At 36.3% G+C, this 15548-nt stretch overlaps 1 protein-coding gene and 2 pseudogenes across 3 annotated transcripts; 1 reads left to right on the forward strand and 2 right to left on the reverse strand.

Annotated features, from left to right (window-relative positions):
- The first annotated feature begins 683 nt into the window (after nucleotides 1-683).
- On the forward strand, nucleotides 684-3797 carry LOC143608013 (DNA repair protein RAD51 homolog 2-like). The gene is made up of 12 exons (XM_077083236.1): nucleotides 684-785; nucleotides 1344-1457; nucleotides 1586-1738; nucleotides 2117-2220; nucleotides 2297-2360; nucleotides 2474-2529; nucleotides 2612-2692; nucleotides 2770-2829; nucleotides 2918-3009; nucleotides 3087-3197; nucleotides 3281-3424; nucleotides 3540-3797. Exons 1-12 carry the CDS (start codon nucleotides 702-704, stop codon nucleotides 3650-3652), a joined length of 1176 nt encoding a protein of 391 aa, XP_076939351.1. The 5' UTR covers nucleotides 684-701; the 3' UTR covers nucleotides 3653-3797.
- A 2077-nt stretch (nucleotides 3798-5874) lies between these two features.
- Nucleotides 5875-8344, reverse strand: LOC143608012 (ribonucleoside-diphosphate reductase large subunit-like; annotated as a pseudogene). The gene is made up of 9 exons (XR_013149116.1): nucleotides 8301-8344; nucleotides 7863-8209; nucleotides 7632-7781; nucleotides 7450-7536; nucleotides 7189-7353; nucleotides 6946-7065; nucleotides 6431-6849; nucleotides 6207-6354; nucleotides 5875-6127 (listed from the first exon to the last, which is right to left on the reverse strand). The product of XR_013149116.1 is annotated as a ribonucleoside-diphosphate reductase large subunit-like (transcript).
- A 1235-nt stretch (nucleotides 8345-9579) lies between these two features.
- LOC143608014 (ribonucleoside-diphosphate reductase large subunit pseudogene) lies at nucleotides 9580-10211 on the reverse strand (annotated as a pseudogene). The gene is made up of 2 exons (XR_013149117.1): nucleotides 9972-10211; nucleotides 9580-9888 (listed from the first exon to the last, which is right to left on the reverse strand). The product of XR_013149117.1 is annotated as a ribonucleoside-diphosphate reductase large subunit pseudogene (transcript).
- Between the last annotated feature and the right edge of the window lie 5337 nt (nucleotides 10212-15548).

The following is a 15548-nucleotide window of genomic DNA, read 5'->3' on the forward strand; positions in this document are numbered from 1 at the left end:
AAATCCATAAGGCATTATAGTTTGTCGAACACCTTATACACCTTATTAACTTTTTCAAGAAGTTTATAAGTTATAAGTTAATGAAAATAAGGAATCCCAAACACCCCTTAATGTGTTTGATTTACCAATTACACACCTCTAACCCTCAAAACTAGTTACACTCATTTTAAAAAAGAGTGCCCCCTTTTGGTCATTTTAGTTTTTCCCAACACATAAGCTAATCCAAACATTTTTTTAAAAACTACTTTTCAAAAATACATAAGTTTATAAATTCTTTTAACAAAAAGTCTCTTTTCACTTAAATAAGCAATCCCAAACACACTCTTAAACTTATTTTATAAAAAAAGCTAAAAAAAACTATAAGCTTTGTTAAAAAAGCTAGGCCAAACACCCCCTTATTTTCAAATAATTCATCTTATTTATTTTTAACATTTAACATGCTTATGTTTAAGTTTGAAAAATGCTTATTGACTCATTGGTGTTTTCAAAAAATAAATAAATTAAAATTTGTTTGACAATTACAAAAGTTTTTTTATTTAGGTGTTTGAAATAATTAAAAAACATTTTTCTAGTAAATAAATATTTTCCAAACTCAATCCAACACACAAATCACATCACACTATTTACTATGTATTACGCGGTTTCTAAACCTGTATATTAATATAATCGTTCTTCATATTTTGGGATTTGGCGGGAGAGCTATGGCGAACAAGCTCATCACTGCAATGGATCTACCGAGATCAATCGGCCACGTATTTGCAGCTCGAAATATTATTACAGCTAAGGTATATATACTGTATACGCTACTGATTTTAACCAATTGTCAATTATTGATGTTCATGATTAGGGATTTAGGGTTTAGGGTTTTTGTTCGTGAAATTCAATCAAACAGTGATTTGTTTTAATGCTATGTTGAAACTGACGCCGGCTCTTAGGGTGTAATGCTACCCTAATTGATATCTTGTTTGGTATTGGTAAATTTAGGGTTCCTAATTGAATTCAAATGAATGTTTATCTGTTTGATGATTTTTCTTTTTTTTTGTCAGCGGGACAACGGAGGAAACATTTCAGTTTTTTTTATAACTTTTTTAGTTTTTGATTTATATTTTTAGTTATGATTTTTTATTATTTAAAAAAATTAAAATTTTCAGGGTTTTTTTATCTCAACCCATTCTGACCCATTCCAACGTTTTTCTTTTTTTAGTTTGACCCATTATACATTTTACTTTAACCCATGATAACCCTAATGGGTCACACTTGTCACACCTAAATTGTTAGCCTTTTTATGCTCTTAATAAAATTAAGTTCGGATATTTATGTTTTGACTGAATGTTTTCTGTTAGGATGCATTATCATTGACTGAATTTGAGTTAATGGAATTATTAGATGTGAGTTTGTCACAAGTGAAGCTTTCGGTAGCTCTTATTAGCGAGATCACTTCTCCACGTTATCAGACGGTATTTGAATATATTTCTCAACTTTTGGTTATGTATTATTACCTGATTAGGCCGGTTATGAAGAAATCAGACCCCATGCTGTTCTTGGCGGTAAATGTTAAACATGGCTGATTCAGCTGTTATTTTAGGTTCAATCATTGCTGGAGCAACGTGTGAAAGATGAGTATTTGATGGGTCATCTTCCCACACATTTGAAGGGGCTTGATGCGGCTTTATGTGGTGGACTACCGTTTGGTGCTTTGACAGAGTTGGTAGGGCCCTCAGGAATTGGAAAAACACAAGTATGTCAATTATTCACTTTATTAATTTCTTATATACTCCAAAATAATTGTTGGGCTAGGATGAGTTGAAAAAAACATGTATGTTAAATAGAACACAAGAACAACGATTGGTTACATATTTAGTTTCTATCGTTTTTTCACAAGAACATTGATTTGTTAGCAATGAAAAGACAATTACTTATTTTCATCGATATGGTTTGTTGAGTATACTGGTAGTCATATAGGGTTGTATTACTAGTTACATTGTTTCTATGCATGCTAATATCTGGTGCATTATTCTATAATCAACATATGGTGGACACTAATGAAGTATCATAAACTAGTCACACTTTAGGCTGTAGACGCTTGTTCATCCTTTTGTTATTATTGAATTTGCAGTTCTGTTTGAAGGTTGCTCTTTTGGCTGCACTGCCATCTTGTTATGGAGGCTTAGATGGTCATGTAATTTACATTGATGTAGAATCCAAGTTTAGCTCAAGAAGGTGCCTGTACCAATAATATTGATCGGTTTTTATTTTCCTCGGATAAAGAAGATATTTTTATTCTTTTTCTTTACAGGTTAATTGAAATTGGTATTAATAGTTTTCCAGAAGTATTTTGCTTGGAGGGCATTGCAAAAGAGGTATTCTTTATATGTCTTTAAATGCTTATTTGAAACAGCATATTAACTAATTACTAAATATATTTATATCTAAAGGTTATCTTTCTTCTTTTTATTTTTTTTGTTTTATATAGATGGCAGGTAGGATCACAGTTCTAAGACCTGGTTCCTTAACTGAGTTTACTGAGAGGTTATCTTTGTAATTAATATTAACAGTATTAGTTATAATATTCATCTTTGTGCCATTTAAATTTTAATTATCACATTTCCAGTTTGCAAGAAATCAAAGTTTCGGTCGTGCAACACCAAGTAAAGTTGCTAATCATTGATAGCATGGCTGCTCTTGTTTCTGGGTATTTTCAGATCTTATATTTCAAATTCATTTAGTAAACATTCAAGATATCTTATTACATGGGATGCTCATATTCAGTGAATGCGAACAAGGCCCTCAAAGACAACATCCATTGGGTTGGCATATTTCATTCATCAAGTGAGACCAGTTTTGTTTATTTACTTTTTTGTTTTTAAAACTACTCTTTTGTGCTTTATTAACTTATATCTTTAATTCACATTTTAAGGTCACTTGCTGAATTTTCACGAATACCCGTGGTGATGACAAATCAAGTAAGATCTCGTGGCGTTAATCAAATCTCTCAGTATATATTCCAAGGTATAAAGTTATTGTTGTGATCGCGTATTTTTAGTTTCTTTTTTTATTTTAGTTAATAAATACCATCCATGAAGCAGATAGCATTGTAAATGATAACACTGAAACTTTTGATTCCCGTCTTGTTGCTGCTTTGGGAATTCACTGGGCTCATGCGGTTAACATTCGTCTTGTTCTTGAATCCAGATCAGGTTGGTTTGAGACTTTTATAAGCCCTAAAATACAAAGTTAATTTTTTGTTTGTATTTTAGCAATTGTGACAGTGTTGATGCAGGGCAGCGCTTTATAAAGGTGGGGAAATCTCCAATGTCACCACCACTTGCGTTCCCTTTTCAAATTACTTCAATGGGGATAATATTACTAAATGATGATGGAGTCGAAATGGTAGGACCGCAAATAAACGCAATTGATCATCAAGGTTTGTTGCTGTTAACTTATATGTTCAGTTTCTTGCTTGAATAATTACAATATTTGACTAGTATCATGTATTTGTAATACTGAAATCTTGGAGGTTGTTTGTGATATATATGCAGGTCACAGTGACATAATTTATCATGGAGATAAAAGGTTAAGACCATTAGAAGATTCGGAGAGCCTTTATAACACTCTGAAATGGTTACTTGCGGGTAAAAATGACATCTTGTAAGTTTTAGATTGCATGACATGGAAATGGTTAGATTCCTCAGCTACTAGATGAAAAAGAACATTGAGCATAAACATATTATAGATGGTGCTTTGTATACTATGTATGTTGTAGTGGCTTGGTAGATGATAACCTATTTGTACTTGTGTAAAGTTGAAAGTAAAGGAGAAAGCGTAGGAGTGTCAATCATGATTAATGACAATTCTTAAAGAAATGGTTTTTTTTTATAACTTTCATTCAAATTGTACAACAGGTTAAAACATATCACTCAAAAAAATTGTTAACTTAAAATAGTCCAAATAGGTCAGCACCAGACAACCAGTCACTATGCACAACTATTATTTGTCACCACCCAATAATCGTTGTTGCTTGTACATTTGCCATTGTTGTCTCCATCACCGACCCCACGAGCACCACCACTTGTTGTCGTCTCCATTGTTGGCACCATCTCGTCTTTGTTGCCTCCACTCATGCCGCTAGCCTTCATAGAAAAATATGGCATTTTTATTCCAAAACGACTCATCTTTGCATGAGTCTCATTTGGTCAATAAATTCATTTAAGCCAAACCAAATTGATACATTTTTTAAAAAGATTTGTTAATTCATTTTGCTTTGAACTCGAATTAACCCGACTTGCCTGTTTTGTCATTCCAAGTAATTTATAAAGGCAAACATATTTTTTATGGTCATACTTTTTGAATGAGGTATTAGTAATATTAGAAAGTAACGTTTTCTTGAAAATATACAAAATTGAAACGATACATATCCTTCACTTCAGTTTTGTCCGGTTCCCTCCCTCCTCTTTCCATAGATCTGGTTCTCTCTCCTGCCTTTTTATCCTTCATATCTCAATAGGCGACTCACATTACCTGTCTACCATCTCACCCTGAGGCATTCTGTTAGAGATGGTGTAATCAACCTATCTACGTCTACCTATTTGCTATGTGTGTAACATACTAGATTTTCGTTTACAATGCTATATATTTATTCAGTTACATAATTTTATTAGTATAATTATTTAAAGATGTAGTTTTTTATAGTTTGGGACAACTTATTTATCTCTTAGAATATACTTTCATATTGAAATATTTAGATGGTACTCTCAAAATGTTAATAGGATAATCAAAATGAGAATAAGAACTAGTGTGATTTTCTGTTTTGAAAACATCACAACGTTTAGTTGAAATGACACAACAATTTGTGAAACGATTGACATATATTTAGTTACCATCGGCAGTTGTTTTTTCAGAATAACTTAATTACTGTTATATGTCATCTATAACTCCATTACTACTAATCACTAAAGTATTATTATTGATGGCCTAAGATACCACGAATAGAGATTGTTTTTTATAGCCATGTTGATGTTGATCATGATTACCATTGATCAATTCCAAAATAACTAAAAATCATGTTGATCCTTAACAACTTCCAAAGACTTTCAACTACATAATTGAGTTTTCATTCGGCACGCCGACTAGTAGTGAAACCCCCACTAGCGGCTCAACCCTATGGACCCGCCCAAGGTAGCGACCCCCCCCCCCCCCCCCCCCCCGGAAACCCCATGGTCAAGAAGGTTTTCACCCTCTCGAGTCTCGACCCTTGATGTTCGCAGGTGTTAGGAATTAGAAGTCTTGAATGAAGGTGGCACCTAAGTTACATTTATTATTCAAACTCCATTTAGTTTCAATGCAAATTCAAATTTTGGTAACACCAAAATAATCAACAATAAAACCCGCAGATTATACATTTGGCCTGATTTAGTAAATCTGAGTTTTTCTAAAAAATTCAGTTTAAATAGTGAACACATCTTGATAGAAGTTATTATGTGTATTGAACTATGGGTTCTTTAAAGAGTTTGAATTTATTTGTTTTTTTTGACTTTTAATATAATCAACAAACGAAAATTTGTGGAAATAGCATTTTAGTGATCAATCATTGATAATTAACGAAACAAACATAATTATAAACTAGAAGAAATATAGTAGAGCCTTCTTTAGCAATTAACAAATAAGATTGAAACTTTTAAATAAACTAAAAATATTTATAAACCAAGTTGCATGAAGCCAGTACATAATACTTGCCAAAAAGTTATATCTGGAAACCAAAACCCACATCTTGCCAGTTTAATTCTATAATTTTTTTAGAACGGAAGCAATTTTATAAATAAAAACCCCGCTAGTAAGAAACTAGGCAGGAGAGGACAACGTACAAATAGTTATTTATAACTTTAACTTTTAACTTCCACAAGACATGCATTCCTCACGGTTCATCAGCGAACAGGCGGACACACCATCTTCGACCTTTTTCTGCATTTCAATTATCAAGTCAGTTTATTTCAAAATATGCAACATAAGTACAAAATGTAAAGAAAACTTAAAACAATATACATACATTGAGAGTTGAAGTATCAACAGTGAACTTAATAGCATCCGCTGCAGCACGCGATCGCAGATAATACATACCTGTTTTAAGCCCCTATTCCACAACAAACATAAATAACATCATCAGACAACACAAAAGTATTAACACAAGTGGCACCTTTGGACATACATACCTTTGATCAAGCATGAAAGTGCAAAGATGAAAGCTTCTGATAGTTCGGTTGGTCCATATGTATGTTCAAACTTTGACTCTGGTCAATGTAGCATCCCCGGTCAGCAGCCATGTCAACCAACGTCTTTTGTTTCATCTTCCACACGGTTCTGATTCAATACTATCACAAATCAAGACCAGAATTTTTTTAAAAAAAAGGCATATTTATAAGATAAAGATGCATACTTGTAAATCTCTTTCAGATTTTGAGGAATTTCAGATAATTTCTGAACAGAATCGTCCTCGTATATGATCTGATTCTTGAGAGTCGGTGACCAAAGGCCCATCTCGGTTAAATCATACAACAAATGCTTGTTCACTACAACAAATTCACCACTGTACAAAGATGGACAATATTATTAGAATTGAATGATATTAAAAAAGAATGATAAATTTACTTGCCTTAAAACTCTGCAACTGTAGATATTGGAAGTGTACGGTTCAAAGCACTCGTTATTTCCAAGAATTTGACTTGTTGAAGCGGTTGGCATCGGGGCTACAAGCAGTGAGTTTCTTACACCATTCTTGGCTATCATTGCACGAAGAACGGTCCAGTCCCACATATTTGAAGGTGTTACTCCCCACATGTCTGGTTGTAGAATCCCCTAAAAGAATCATCATCATCATTATTATTAGTCAATGCCTAAGAAACCCGTGATGCATACACACAAGCTAATTTTAAAGTGGCAGTATAAACACACCTTGCTAACAGGACTTCCATTGTATGTTTCATAGGTGCCTTCTGTTTCAGCTAACTCAGATGAAGCTTTTAGAGCATGGTAGTATATTGTCTCGAATATCTCCCTGTTCAACTTTTGAGCCTGCAATGCGAATAATGTCAACCAACCAATGCGCAATGACCTTACAGGTGGCACTTTCAAGGTTCAACCTGTTTAGCTATCAATCATAGATACTGTAATAATATGAGGAAAGAAAAATATTACCTCTGGTGAACCAAAGGGCATACCAAGCAGTATGAAAGTATCTGCAAGACCCTGAACCCCAATACCAATGGGCCTATGCCTTAAGTTTGACCTTTTTGCAGTTTCAACTGGATAATAGTTAACATCAATAATTTTGTTGAGATTTGTAGTCACAATTGATGTTATCTGTCCAAACAATAAAGATAAATAGTTATGCCTACATTGCCGACACCCGTTATATAATTATTATTATTGGATTCAGGTGAGGAACAACAAACAAACCTCAGCTAGTTTGTCAAAGTCAAAGTATCGGTTTGCAGAGCCTTGACTACCAACAAGTTTTGACTTTTGAGATTCTGCTGGAACTCCCTGAAATGCAACTTCAATATAAGCATAAAGTGAAAGCATATTGGGCCAATCATATATTAAAAAACCATAATCATTTACCAATCCAAAAATTATACCTTCTCTCGAACATATTGTGGTAATGCAATGGATGCCAGATTACAAACAGCAGTTTCTGTTGGACTTGTGTACTGAATAATCTCAGTACACAGATTTGAAGATTTTATGGTACCAAGTTTCTGTTGGTTGCTTTTTCTGTTACAGGTGTCCTAACAAGAGAGCGCCATAAGTTATTTATAAAGGAATAAAAATAGCATAACTAGATAGTTTAAACTTTAGTAACAAATTACCTTGAAGAGCATGTAAGGGGTCCCTGTTTCTACCTGAGATGTCGTAATAGCACGCCAAATATCTTGTGCCTTCACAACTTTCTTAGCTTTTCCCTAGTTTTTAACAAATCAATATTGACTGATAAAACTAATATAAAATTCAAAGCTTTAAAATAAAGATGAAAGAAATTACTTACTTGTGTTTCATATTGTTTATAAAGATTCTCAAACTCTTGACCCCAACAATCGGCCAAACCAGGAGCCTCACTTGGACAAAACAAAGACCAAGTGCTGTCACTCTGCACTCTCCCCATAAACAAATCAGGTACCCAAAGAGCATAAAACAAATCCCGAGCCCGTTGCTCTTCCTACATAATTCATATAATTATATCACCATTTGTGTGAGCGTAATATGATAAACATGGTTTATACCTTATAAACAGCAAATGCATTTTATACCTTTCCATGGTTCTTCTTCAAATCAAGGAATTCAAATATGTCAGGCTCTAAATAAACAGCAAATGCACCTGCAATCATCAAACAAAATTACCAAACACAAACACAATGAATATAATATGAAGACAAAAATGGTAAAAAGACGTCCTTTACGTTTGCACGGTTTTTCAATAGACGTCCTTTAGCAAACTTAATGACAGAAAATATCCTTTATGTTTCAAATTCCTTTCATGTTACATCCTTTGACACTAACCCAATTATTTTTTCTCGTTAAATCTGAACATGTGCAAGGCACATGAGGGTAGTATTGTAATTTTACACATTATTAAAAAATAAAGATATTATTAATACTTAAACTAAAAACAGAATTTATAAAAACTCTCTCTTGCTTCTTAATCTCACTCGCTCTCTCTCTCCCCGTCAATCTCTCTCACCTACTTTGAAGACAATCACCATCTCCACCTTATAACCTCCGGCCGTCGGTTGCTACCACCACCACCCATCTCTTCCAAACAACTATCAGAATTCAAGGTTTGATGAAGAAACCGCTGTCCCTAACAACCACGGAGGAAGTTCTATAAACATTCCGATGGCATCAAAATGAATATTTCGCTTCAAAATTAATTCTCCATAGGATAGGGCTTTTGTTCATAATCCAAATCCGCGTAGATTTATGTTTTACTTACCCTAAATTGGTTCCAATTGATACCGATAGAGCTTCACCGGAGTTCGTGTGGCGGTTTTTTCCGGCAGACCCAACAGCACAGAGATGTTGGTGGTAGTTCAGTGGTGGTTGTGGTAATTGTGGTTTGATGATTGCTAGGCTGTTTAACGGTGGTATGAATAGCAGAAAAGAAAGAAGAGAGATGGACGATGGTGGTCAGGATCTTTGCCAGTTGGATCTAGTTGAATTGCGACGACCAGGAGGTCAAGATCTGGTTAGATCTTTGCCACTGCGATGATAAGGAGGTCATGTTGCTAGTATTGGGTAGACGGTGGAGACGCGGTGGTTGGTGGTGGCTATGGCAAAGGTAGGTGACGGTGGTGTAGGTGGGTGGTAGGAGAGAGAGAGAGAGAGAGAGAGAGCGCTTTGAATTTTTCTTTTATTTTTAGTTTTAATTAGCAAGTAAATTATATTTTAAATTACAAAAATACCCCCATGTGCATTGCACATGATCAAATTTAACGAAAATACTTAACTTGGTTAGGGTTAAAGAACAAAACGTGATAGAATTTTCCAATATAAAGGATGTTTTCTGTCATAAAGTTTGCTAAAGGACGTCTATTGAAAAACCGTGCAAACGTAAAGGACGTCTTTTGCCATTTTGTCTAAAATGAATGAAAACATGCCCTTTCTCTTGCCACCTCCCTGGTCAACATAACGGGCAGCTTCATTGAACATGCGCAGCATTGGGATAATGCCATTCGAGGTACCATTTGTTCCACGTATGTAACTTCCAGTTGACCTAATATTGTGAATAGAGACACCAATACCACCTGCTGATTTGCTGATAACTGCACAGTCCTTTAAGGTGTCACATACGCCCTCAATGCTATCATCTTTCATGCACAACAGAAAACAGCTACTCAACTGCAATACCACAATATGTTAAACAGTTAAACTCAGACAAATATTAAAAAATAAAAAAAAGCAAGAAGAGTAACCAATCATACTTGAGGCCTTGGTGTCCCTGCATTGAAGAAGGTGGGAGAAGCATGAGTGAATCACCTCTGCGACATCAAATGATAAGTCTTGATTACAGAATCGATATCATCTTTGTGAATCCCGACCGCAACCCTCATCAACATATGCTGAGGCCTTTTAACAACCTTCCCCTCGATCTTCAACAGATATGACCGCTCAAGGGTTTTAAAACCAAAATAATCATAATCAAAGTCTCTATCATATATAACTCACTGTCCAACTTGGCAGCATTCTGATACATAAACATTATAAAACAATTAATAAACTACAAATTATGATCTGAACTATATATAAAAACCGAAAGCAACATAATAAACATATATGTGCGCACCTTGATGATGAGTTGATAAACATCATCTGCAATCAGGAGAGCCTTCTTACCAGATCTCTCACTGATATGAAAGTACATATCTTTAATTCTGCAACGACGAATAACAATATTAAAATTGAAGAAACACTAAAATGACCCCGGCAGATTACGGATAATCTTAGGGTTAAGTAGATGTTTCCCACGAGGGTTAGGTCCGGTAAAGATGGTTATTCTTAACGTGCAAAACAGACACCGTGAGCTCGTCACTAAGAAGGGGGGGGGGGTTCCTCCTTGTGACCACCCTCCGGCGTGAGAATCAGACTAAGTTGCTCTAAATATAAGTGTATATTAAGAGAAATAACTAGAGAAGATAAGATGATATAAGATGATGATACCGTTCCAAGGTGTTGGAGTATTTATTGCCGAAGGTAGGTTTCCAAGCAGGTACGGCCAGCTGTATAATATTCCTTTTCCACCAACTACAGGCTACGCACGTGCCACGATGGGAATTGGTGAGTAGGCAGCGGCTGATAGTGACATGGCCAGCTGTATAATATTCCTTTTTCACCAACCATGGGCTGTGTACGTGCCACGATGGGAGTTGGTGGGTAGGCAGCGGATGATAGTGACATTTTGTACTAGAGCGTGCTCCTCCTCGTACTGTTGTCGGTGAGCTGTCACCCTGTGATTGGTTCATGGGCTGCTTTGGTCAGATCTTGTCTATTTTGTCCATACCTTGGTAGGTATAGTACAAAAGATCTTCCAGAAGCGTACGGACTGGCTCATTTGGGCGGGAGTATTCCCGCCTTGCTCATTCCTTCCTCAGGTGACATTGCTGAAGTGTAAGAGTTAATGCCTTATGCGTGTAGCCTTACCGTTAGTGCGGGTAGCCTTCCTTCTTGGTATGTACCCACGGCTGCGGGAACAGGTAGGGTACTGTACCAAGGGAGGCTTTCCTGCGGGAACAGCTGGCTTACTGCGTGTAAGGTCTTCATCTCTGAGCATGGTGGGTCCTGCGGAACCAGTTGGTCTTTGCGCAGACGTACCTTTTCAAGGTGTGTCTTGCGGGTCCAACTGGACTTTGCTGGGACCTACCTCTTCAAGTCCCCCCCAGTCCATTGTTCTTCTCATGAGTTAATAAGTGAGGTGAACTTTTGGACTTTAAGCAAGGGGTTTTAAAGAGGGTTTTTGTTTTTTAAGGTTTTCCGTGGGAATTCTTCCTGTAGTTTTCCTAATGTCACTTGCAGAAATTCTCGACTTTTCTGCCTGATCATTGGTTATGATGCGGGTAGGTGTTTAACCCCTTCGCACGTCGGGAGCGTTGAGTTTCACTTGCATATATTCTTCACGAGGTTTTGGTAGTTTTGGACATAGTGATCAGTTATGTTAAACTACCAATTCCATCTTGAAGCTTCAATCTAATTCTCAACGTTCCCGTCATGCAGAGGTGTTATTTCTCTTTCCGCAAGCATGGTCCGTAATATCCTTCTTGGCTTCAATTCCCTGCAAGTGCTAAGTACGTGAAGGGTTTCGCCTTAACACTGTACCCGCACTTGTCTTACGGTTTCTTGTTTCCCAAGGTATCTTGTTAGCTTCGATTCCCTGCAAGTGCTAAGTATGTGAAGGGTTTCGCCTTGACACTGTACCCGCACTCGTCTTATGGTTTCTCGCTTTTCAAAGTAAGGGGGTATATTCCCTCTTATTTTTGAATCTTTGAATCTTTTTGAAATTCGAAGAGTTGGTGAAAGGATAAGAACAGTCCAAACGGGTGAAGTGACGTTGGCGTCTCCTGACGGTTTCTTCTGACGGTTTCAGGACGTGCAAGAAGTTATGGCGACGTGACAGTATATGGTCATTCCAGACGCTTTTCCAGGCGCGTGGGCGCGAGTTTTCGGGCGCGTGGGCGCGAATTTTACGGCACGCGTCCTTTCAACAGTTGTTGCCAGCTTGCTCTTTCCACGTGTCATAGTTTCATTGCACCTGCGCTTTCTCTCTCCTCCGCATTAAATTCATCGCATTCATTGCGATGAGTATATAAAGGGGGAGAGGGTGTATCTTAATTCACACCTTCACTTCACTCTTCTTCTAAACGATTTCCGGGGAATACTCTAACTTTTTCATCGAGCATTCTCCTGAAATCGTTCTCTTTCATACCTCAAAAATGTCTTTTACTCATGATCCCGAGATTACTGCCGAGGAGTCCGATGTATGCCGAGTTTGGAGAAAGATAAGGATTTTTATTAATGGCCGAGTTTGGAGAAAGATATGGTTACGTGGGTTGGTGAATATTGAGTTATGCCAGAGATAAGGCTGCACACCGAAAACCCTAGGGAACGCCACGACGACAGAAAATTCGCCAATGATAGTGGGAATATATTACAATGAATTCTTGCCCAAATTCCTGATGGTGAAATGGTATCTCGTCGTGGAGTACCATTTTCAATGATCTCAGATCAAAATAATCATCCTACTTCCATTATTGGAAGGCGGGGAAGGAAGCATCGAGAGCTTGAAGCTTTCTATGGGTGAAGTAATTATCACCAATTTGTAAATTGAAAATGGGCGTCAATCAAGCCATAAGATTTGAATTGATTCGAGAAACAACCAATCGGATTTATAATATTTAAGATGAGTTGAAAGCATCGCGAGATTGGCAAAGGATTTATGCCAACATTCATAGGAAATCATTGTCATTGGAAAGAGGTGACAAGGCATTTTTAAAGGCATCACCTTAGAAAGGTGATGTGAGGTTTGCCAAAACCGAAAATAGCTCCTTAATATATTGGGCCTCATGAGATTATCTCCATGATTGGTCACTTAGTTATTGATTAAAGTATTCCAGGGGCTAAGTACTATACATGATATTTTGCCATGTATACGGATTGAAAAGTGCCTAAGCGATAAGGCAACGAAAGTACTAGTAATAGTGGTACTCATAGAAGACATGTTTGATATCATAACTAATTCCGTAGAGATAGTAGACGGGAAAACTAAACAGTTTGGACATACCAAGCGTTATTAATTAAGATTAAGTGGAAATTCACAGCGAGGACCAGATTATACTTGGTAACGCGAGGGTGAATTCTGAAGGAAAAACCCCCCACCTTTCTCTCGAAAGGAGATAGTGGGCGTGTAAAATTTCGAGGACGAAATTTCTTAACGGGGGGAGAATGTAACGATTCCGACGAAACCAGGTATACCCTAACCGGTAGACGTTAGTTACGTCATATGTAATGTCGGGTACAAGAGTTACCATGGTAATTATACGAGAATACATAGTTCATTGTATTGATTGTACGTGAATATATAATTCACCGTATTGAATATGCGATCAAACGATCGATAGTTCTTGAAACCCGAATGAATCGAGGGTTCAATTATAGACGGATATATGATATTTAGTGATGTTACGAAGTATTAAAGCTTCGGGATAAGTGGATTAAAGCACAGAAAAAGGATTTCGATTTAATAGTACGTCGGTACGTTAAACGAAACCTTTAATACCAAACCGAGCAAGAGACGATCGATCAAGCCGAAAAAGATGCGTAATAACTAATAATATGACGTTTTAAGTTAATAAATGTCATGGTTTAAGTTTTTAAATCGGTTTTATATAAATTTTATTTTTAAGCCGAAAAAACGACCGTTTTGGCCTCGTTGTAAGCCGAATTAAACGTTTAACCGAAAAACGAACTGAACCAGATTATCCAAAACATTATCCAGATTACGGAAATCTAAATGAGCGGCCTAGAATGAATTTTGTGGGTCCCACCCCACCCTTATGGATTCTGATCGGCCTCCCAAGGCCCTCATTTTCTTTTTTTTCTTTTTTCAATCAACAATCCACAAACTTCACCAAATCCTCTCAACTCCTTGATCAAAAACCGAGACTTTTAACAAGAAAAACCAAGGTAAAGATCGAATTATATACGTTTCCATCTTCGTTTCTTGAGTTTGTTTGCAAGAAAATGAGGTTTCAAAGATGAAAACCGATTCTTGCATGATCAAGTGATGTATACGGGTTATACAAGGGATCTTGGTCCAAGAAATGAGTTAAACGAATCAAAAACGAATTTTTACGGTTAAATCTTTGTTTTTAGTATCATAACCGTAACCATGAAAGAAATGGCTTGATCGTGAGTGTGACTTGCTTGGTATTGTGGTATGTTGTTTGTAGGCTCTGTATTTAGTGGTAGATAAGGCGGAAAGATGAGTTTGTAGCTTGTAGTGGCGGAAAACGAAAGGTATATTCGGTTATGTTCGGTTTTAGGAAATTTGGACAGATTGTTTATGCTTTAGAGTTAGGTCATGAAATTTTACAGAGGTGTTAAACACATGAAAAGATGAGTTCTGTGAATTTTTGGTAATTTTTGGATAAAGGATGAATATTTGGTGAATTTAATGCTCGGTTTTGGCCAAAAATGGTGAAAAATAGTTAAATATCATGAAAAATTCTGGAAAAATTCAGATAATCTTTTCATGTCATGTATAAGTCACACCCAAAATTTGAGGTCCGTTGGAGAAGTCTAAGTAGGCTTTTCAGTTAAACGAGTTCTAGGGATTTCTAGCTCGGTTTTGGAAAAAGGACATGTAAAAGAATATTTTGGTTCTGGAAAAATTACAGGGGACTATGTGGATGGCAGGGGACATCTAGGAAAAATTTGGGATTTTTCTAAGGTCGTTTGGTATTTACGACATATTTAGTGTTTAAATGGTGTTTAAAAATAGATAAATAAATTTTAAATATAAGAAATAATTCTGGAAATATTTTTATAAAATTCCCCACTATTAAAAAGTGATTTGTGCAAAATTTCAAGATCCGAGAGTAAACGGATAATTAATCGTGCTGATTATCAAACTTTTAAAGTTAAAACGCGTAAACCGGTGAAGTTCGCTTAAGCGAGCTGACTGGTGTATAAAAACCTTAAAAATGAACTATTTTCATATAATTGAGTTAAACAAGTGAAAATGAATCATCCGAAAATAAGTCGGATGATTTGGGTATTTTTAACCGATTTTAACGGTTTCCGGTACGCCAAAGACGGAAACGAGTCCCGCGGCCAATCGGGACGTCTAAACCGAGCTATAATTTCACATTTTAAATTAAATTATCAGACAACCGCTATTTTCGGGTCGTGTGTGACCAAACTCATTTTTGAAACATAAAACGGATATTCGTGCTAGGCACGCAAAACGAGAAAACGACTAATAGAAATTGTGACCATGGAACTCTAAA

This window comes from Bidens hawaiensis, unplaced genomic scaffold (assembly GCF_021521415.1).
Source record: "Bidens hawaiensis isolate Kalapana, Puna unplaced genomic scaffold, B.hawaiensis_p1.1 tig00093652_1, whole genome shotgun sequence".
In the NCBI taxonomy this organism is placed as follows: domain Eukaryota; kingdom Viridiplantae; phylum Streptophyta; class Magnoliopsida; order Asterales; family Asteraceae; genus Bidens; species Bidens hawaiensis.

Excerpts from the sequence above, each read along its gene's own strand:
- LOC143608013 (XM_077083236.1), top strand. The coding sequence starts at position 702 with ATGGCGAACAAGCTCATCACTGCAATGGATCTACCGAGATCAATCGGC. Across the intron at positions 786-1,343 it reads GAAATATTATTACAGCTAAG|GATGCATTATCATTGACTGA; the intron begins GTATATATACTG and ends GTTTTCTGTTAG. Across the intron at positions 1,739-2,116 it reads CAGGAATTGGAAAAACACAA|TTCTGTTTGAAGGTTGCTCT; the intron begins GTATGTCAATTA and ends TTGAATTTGCAG.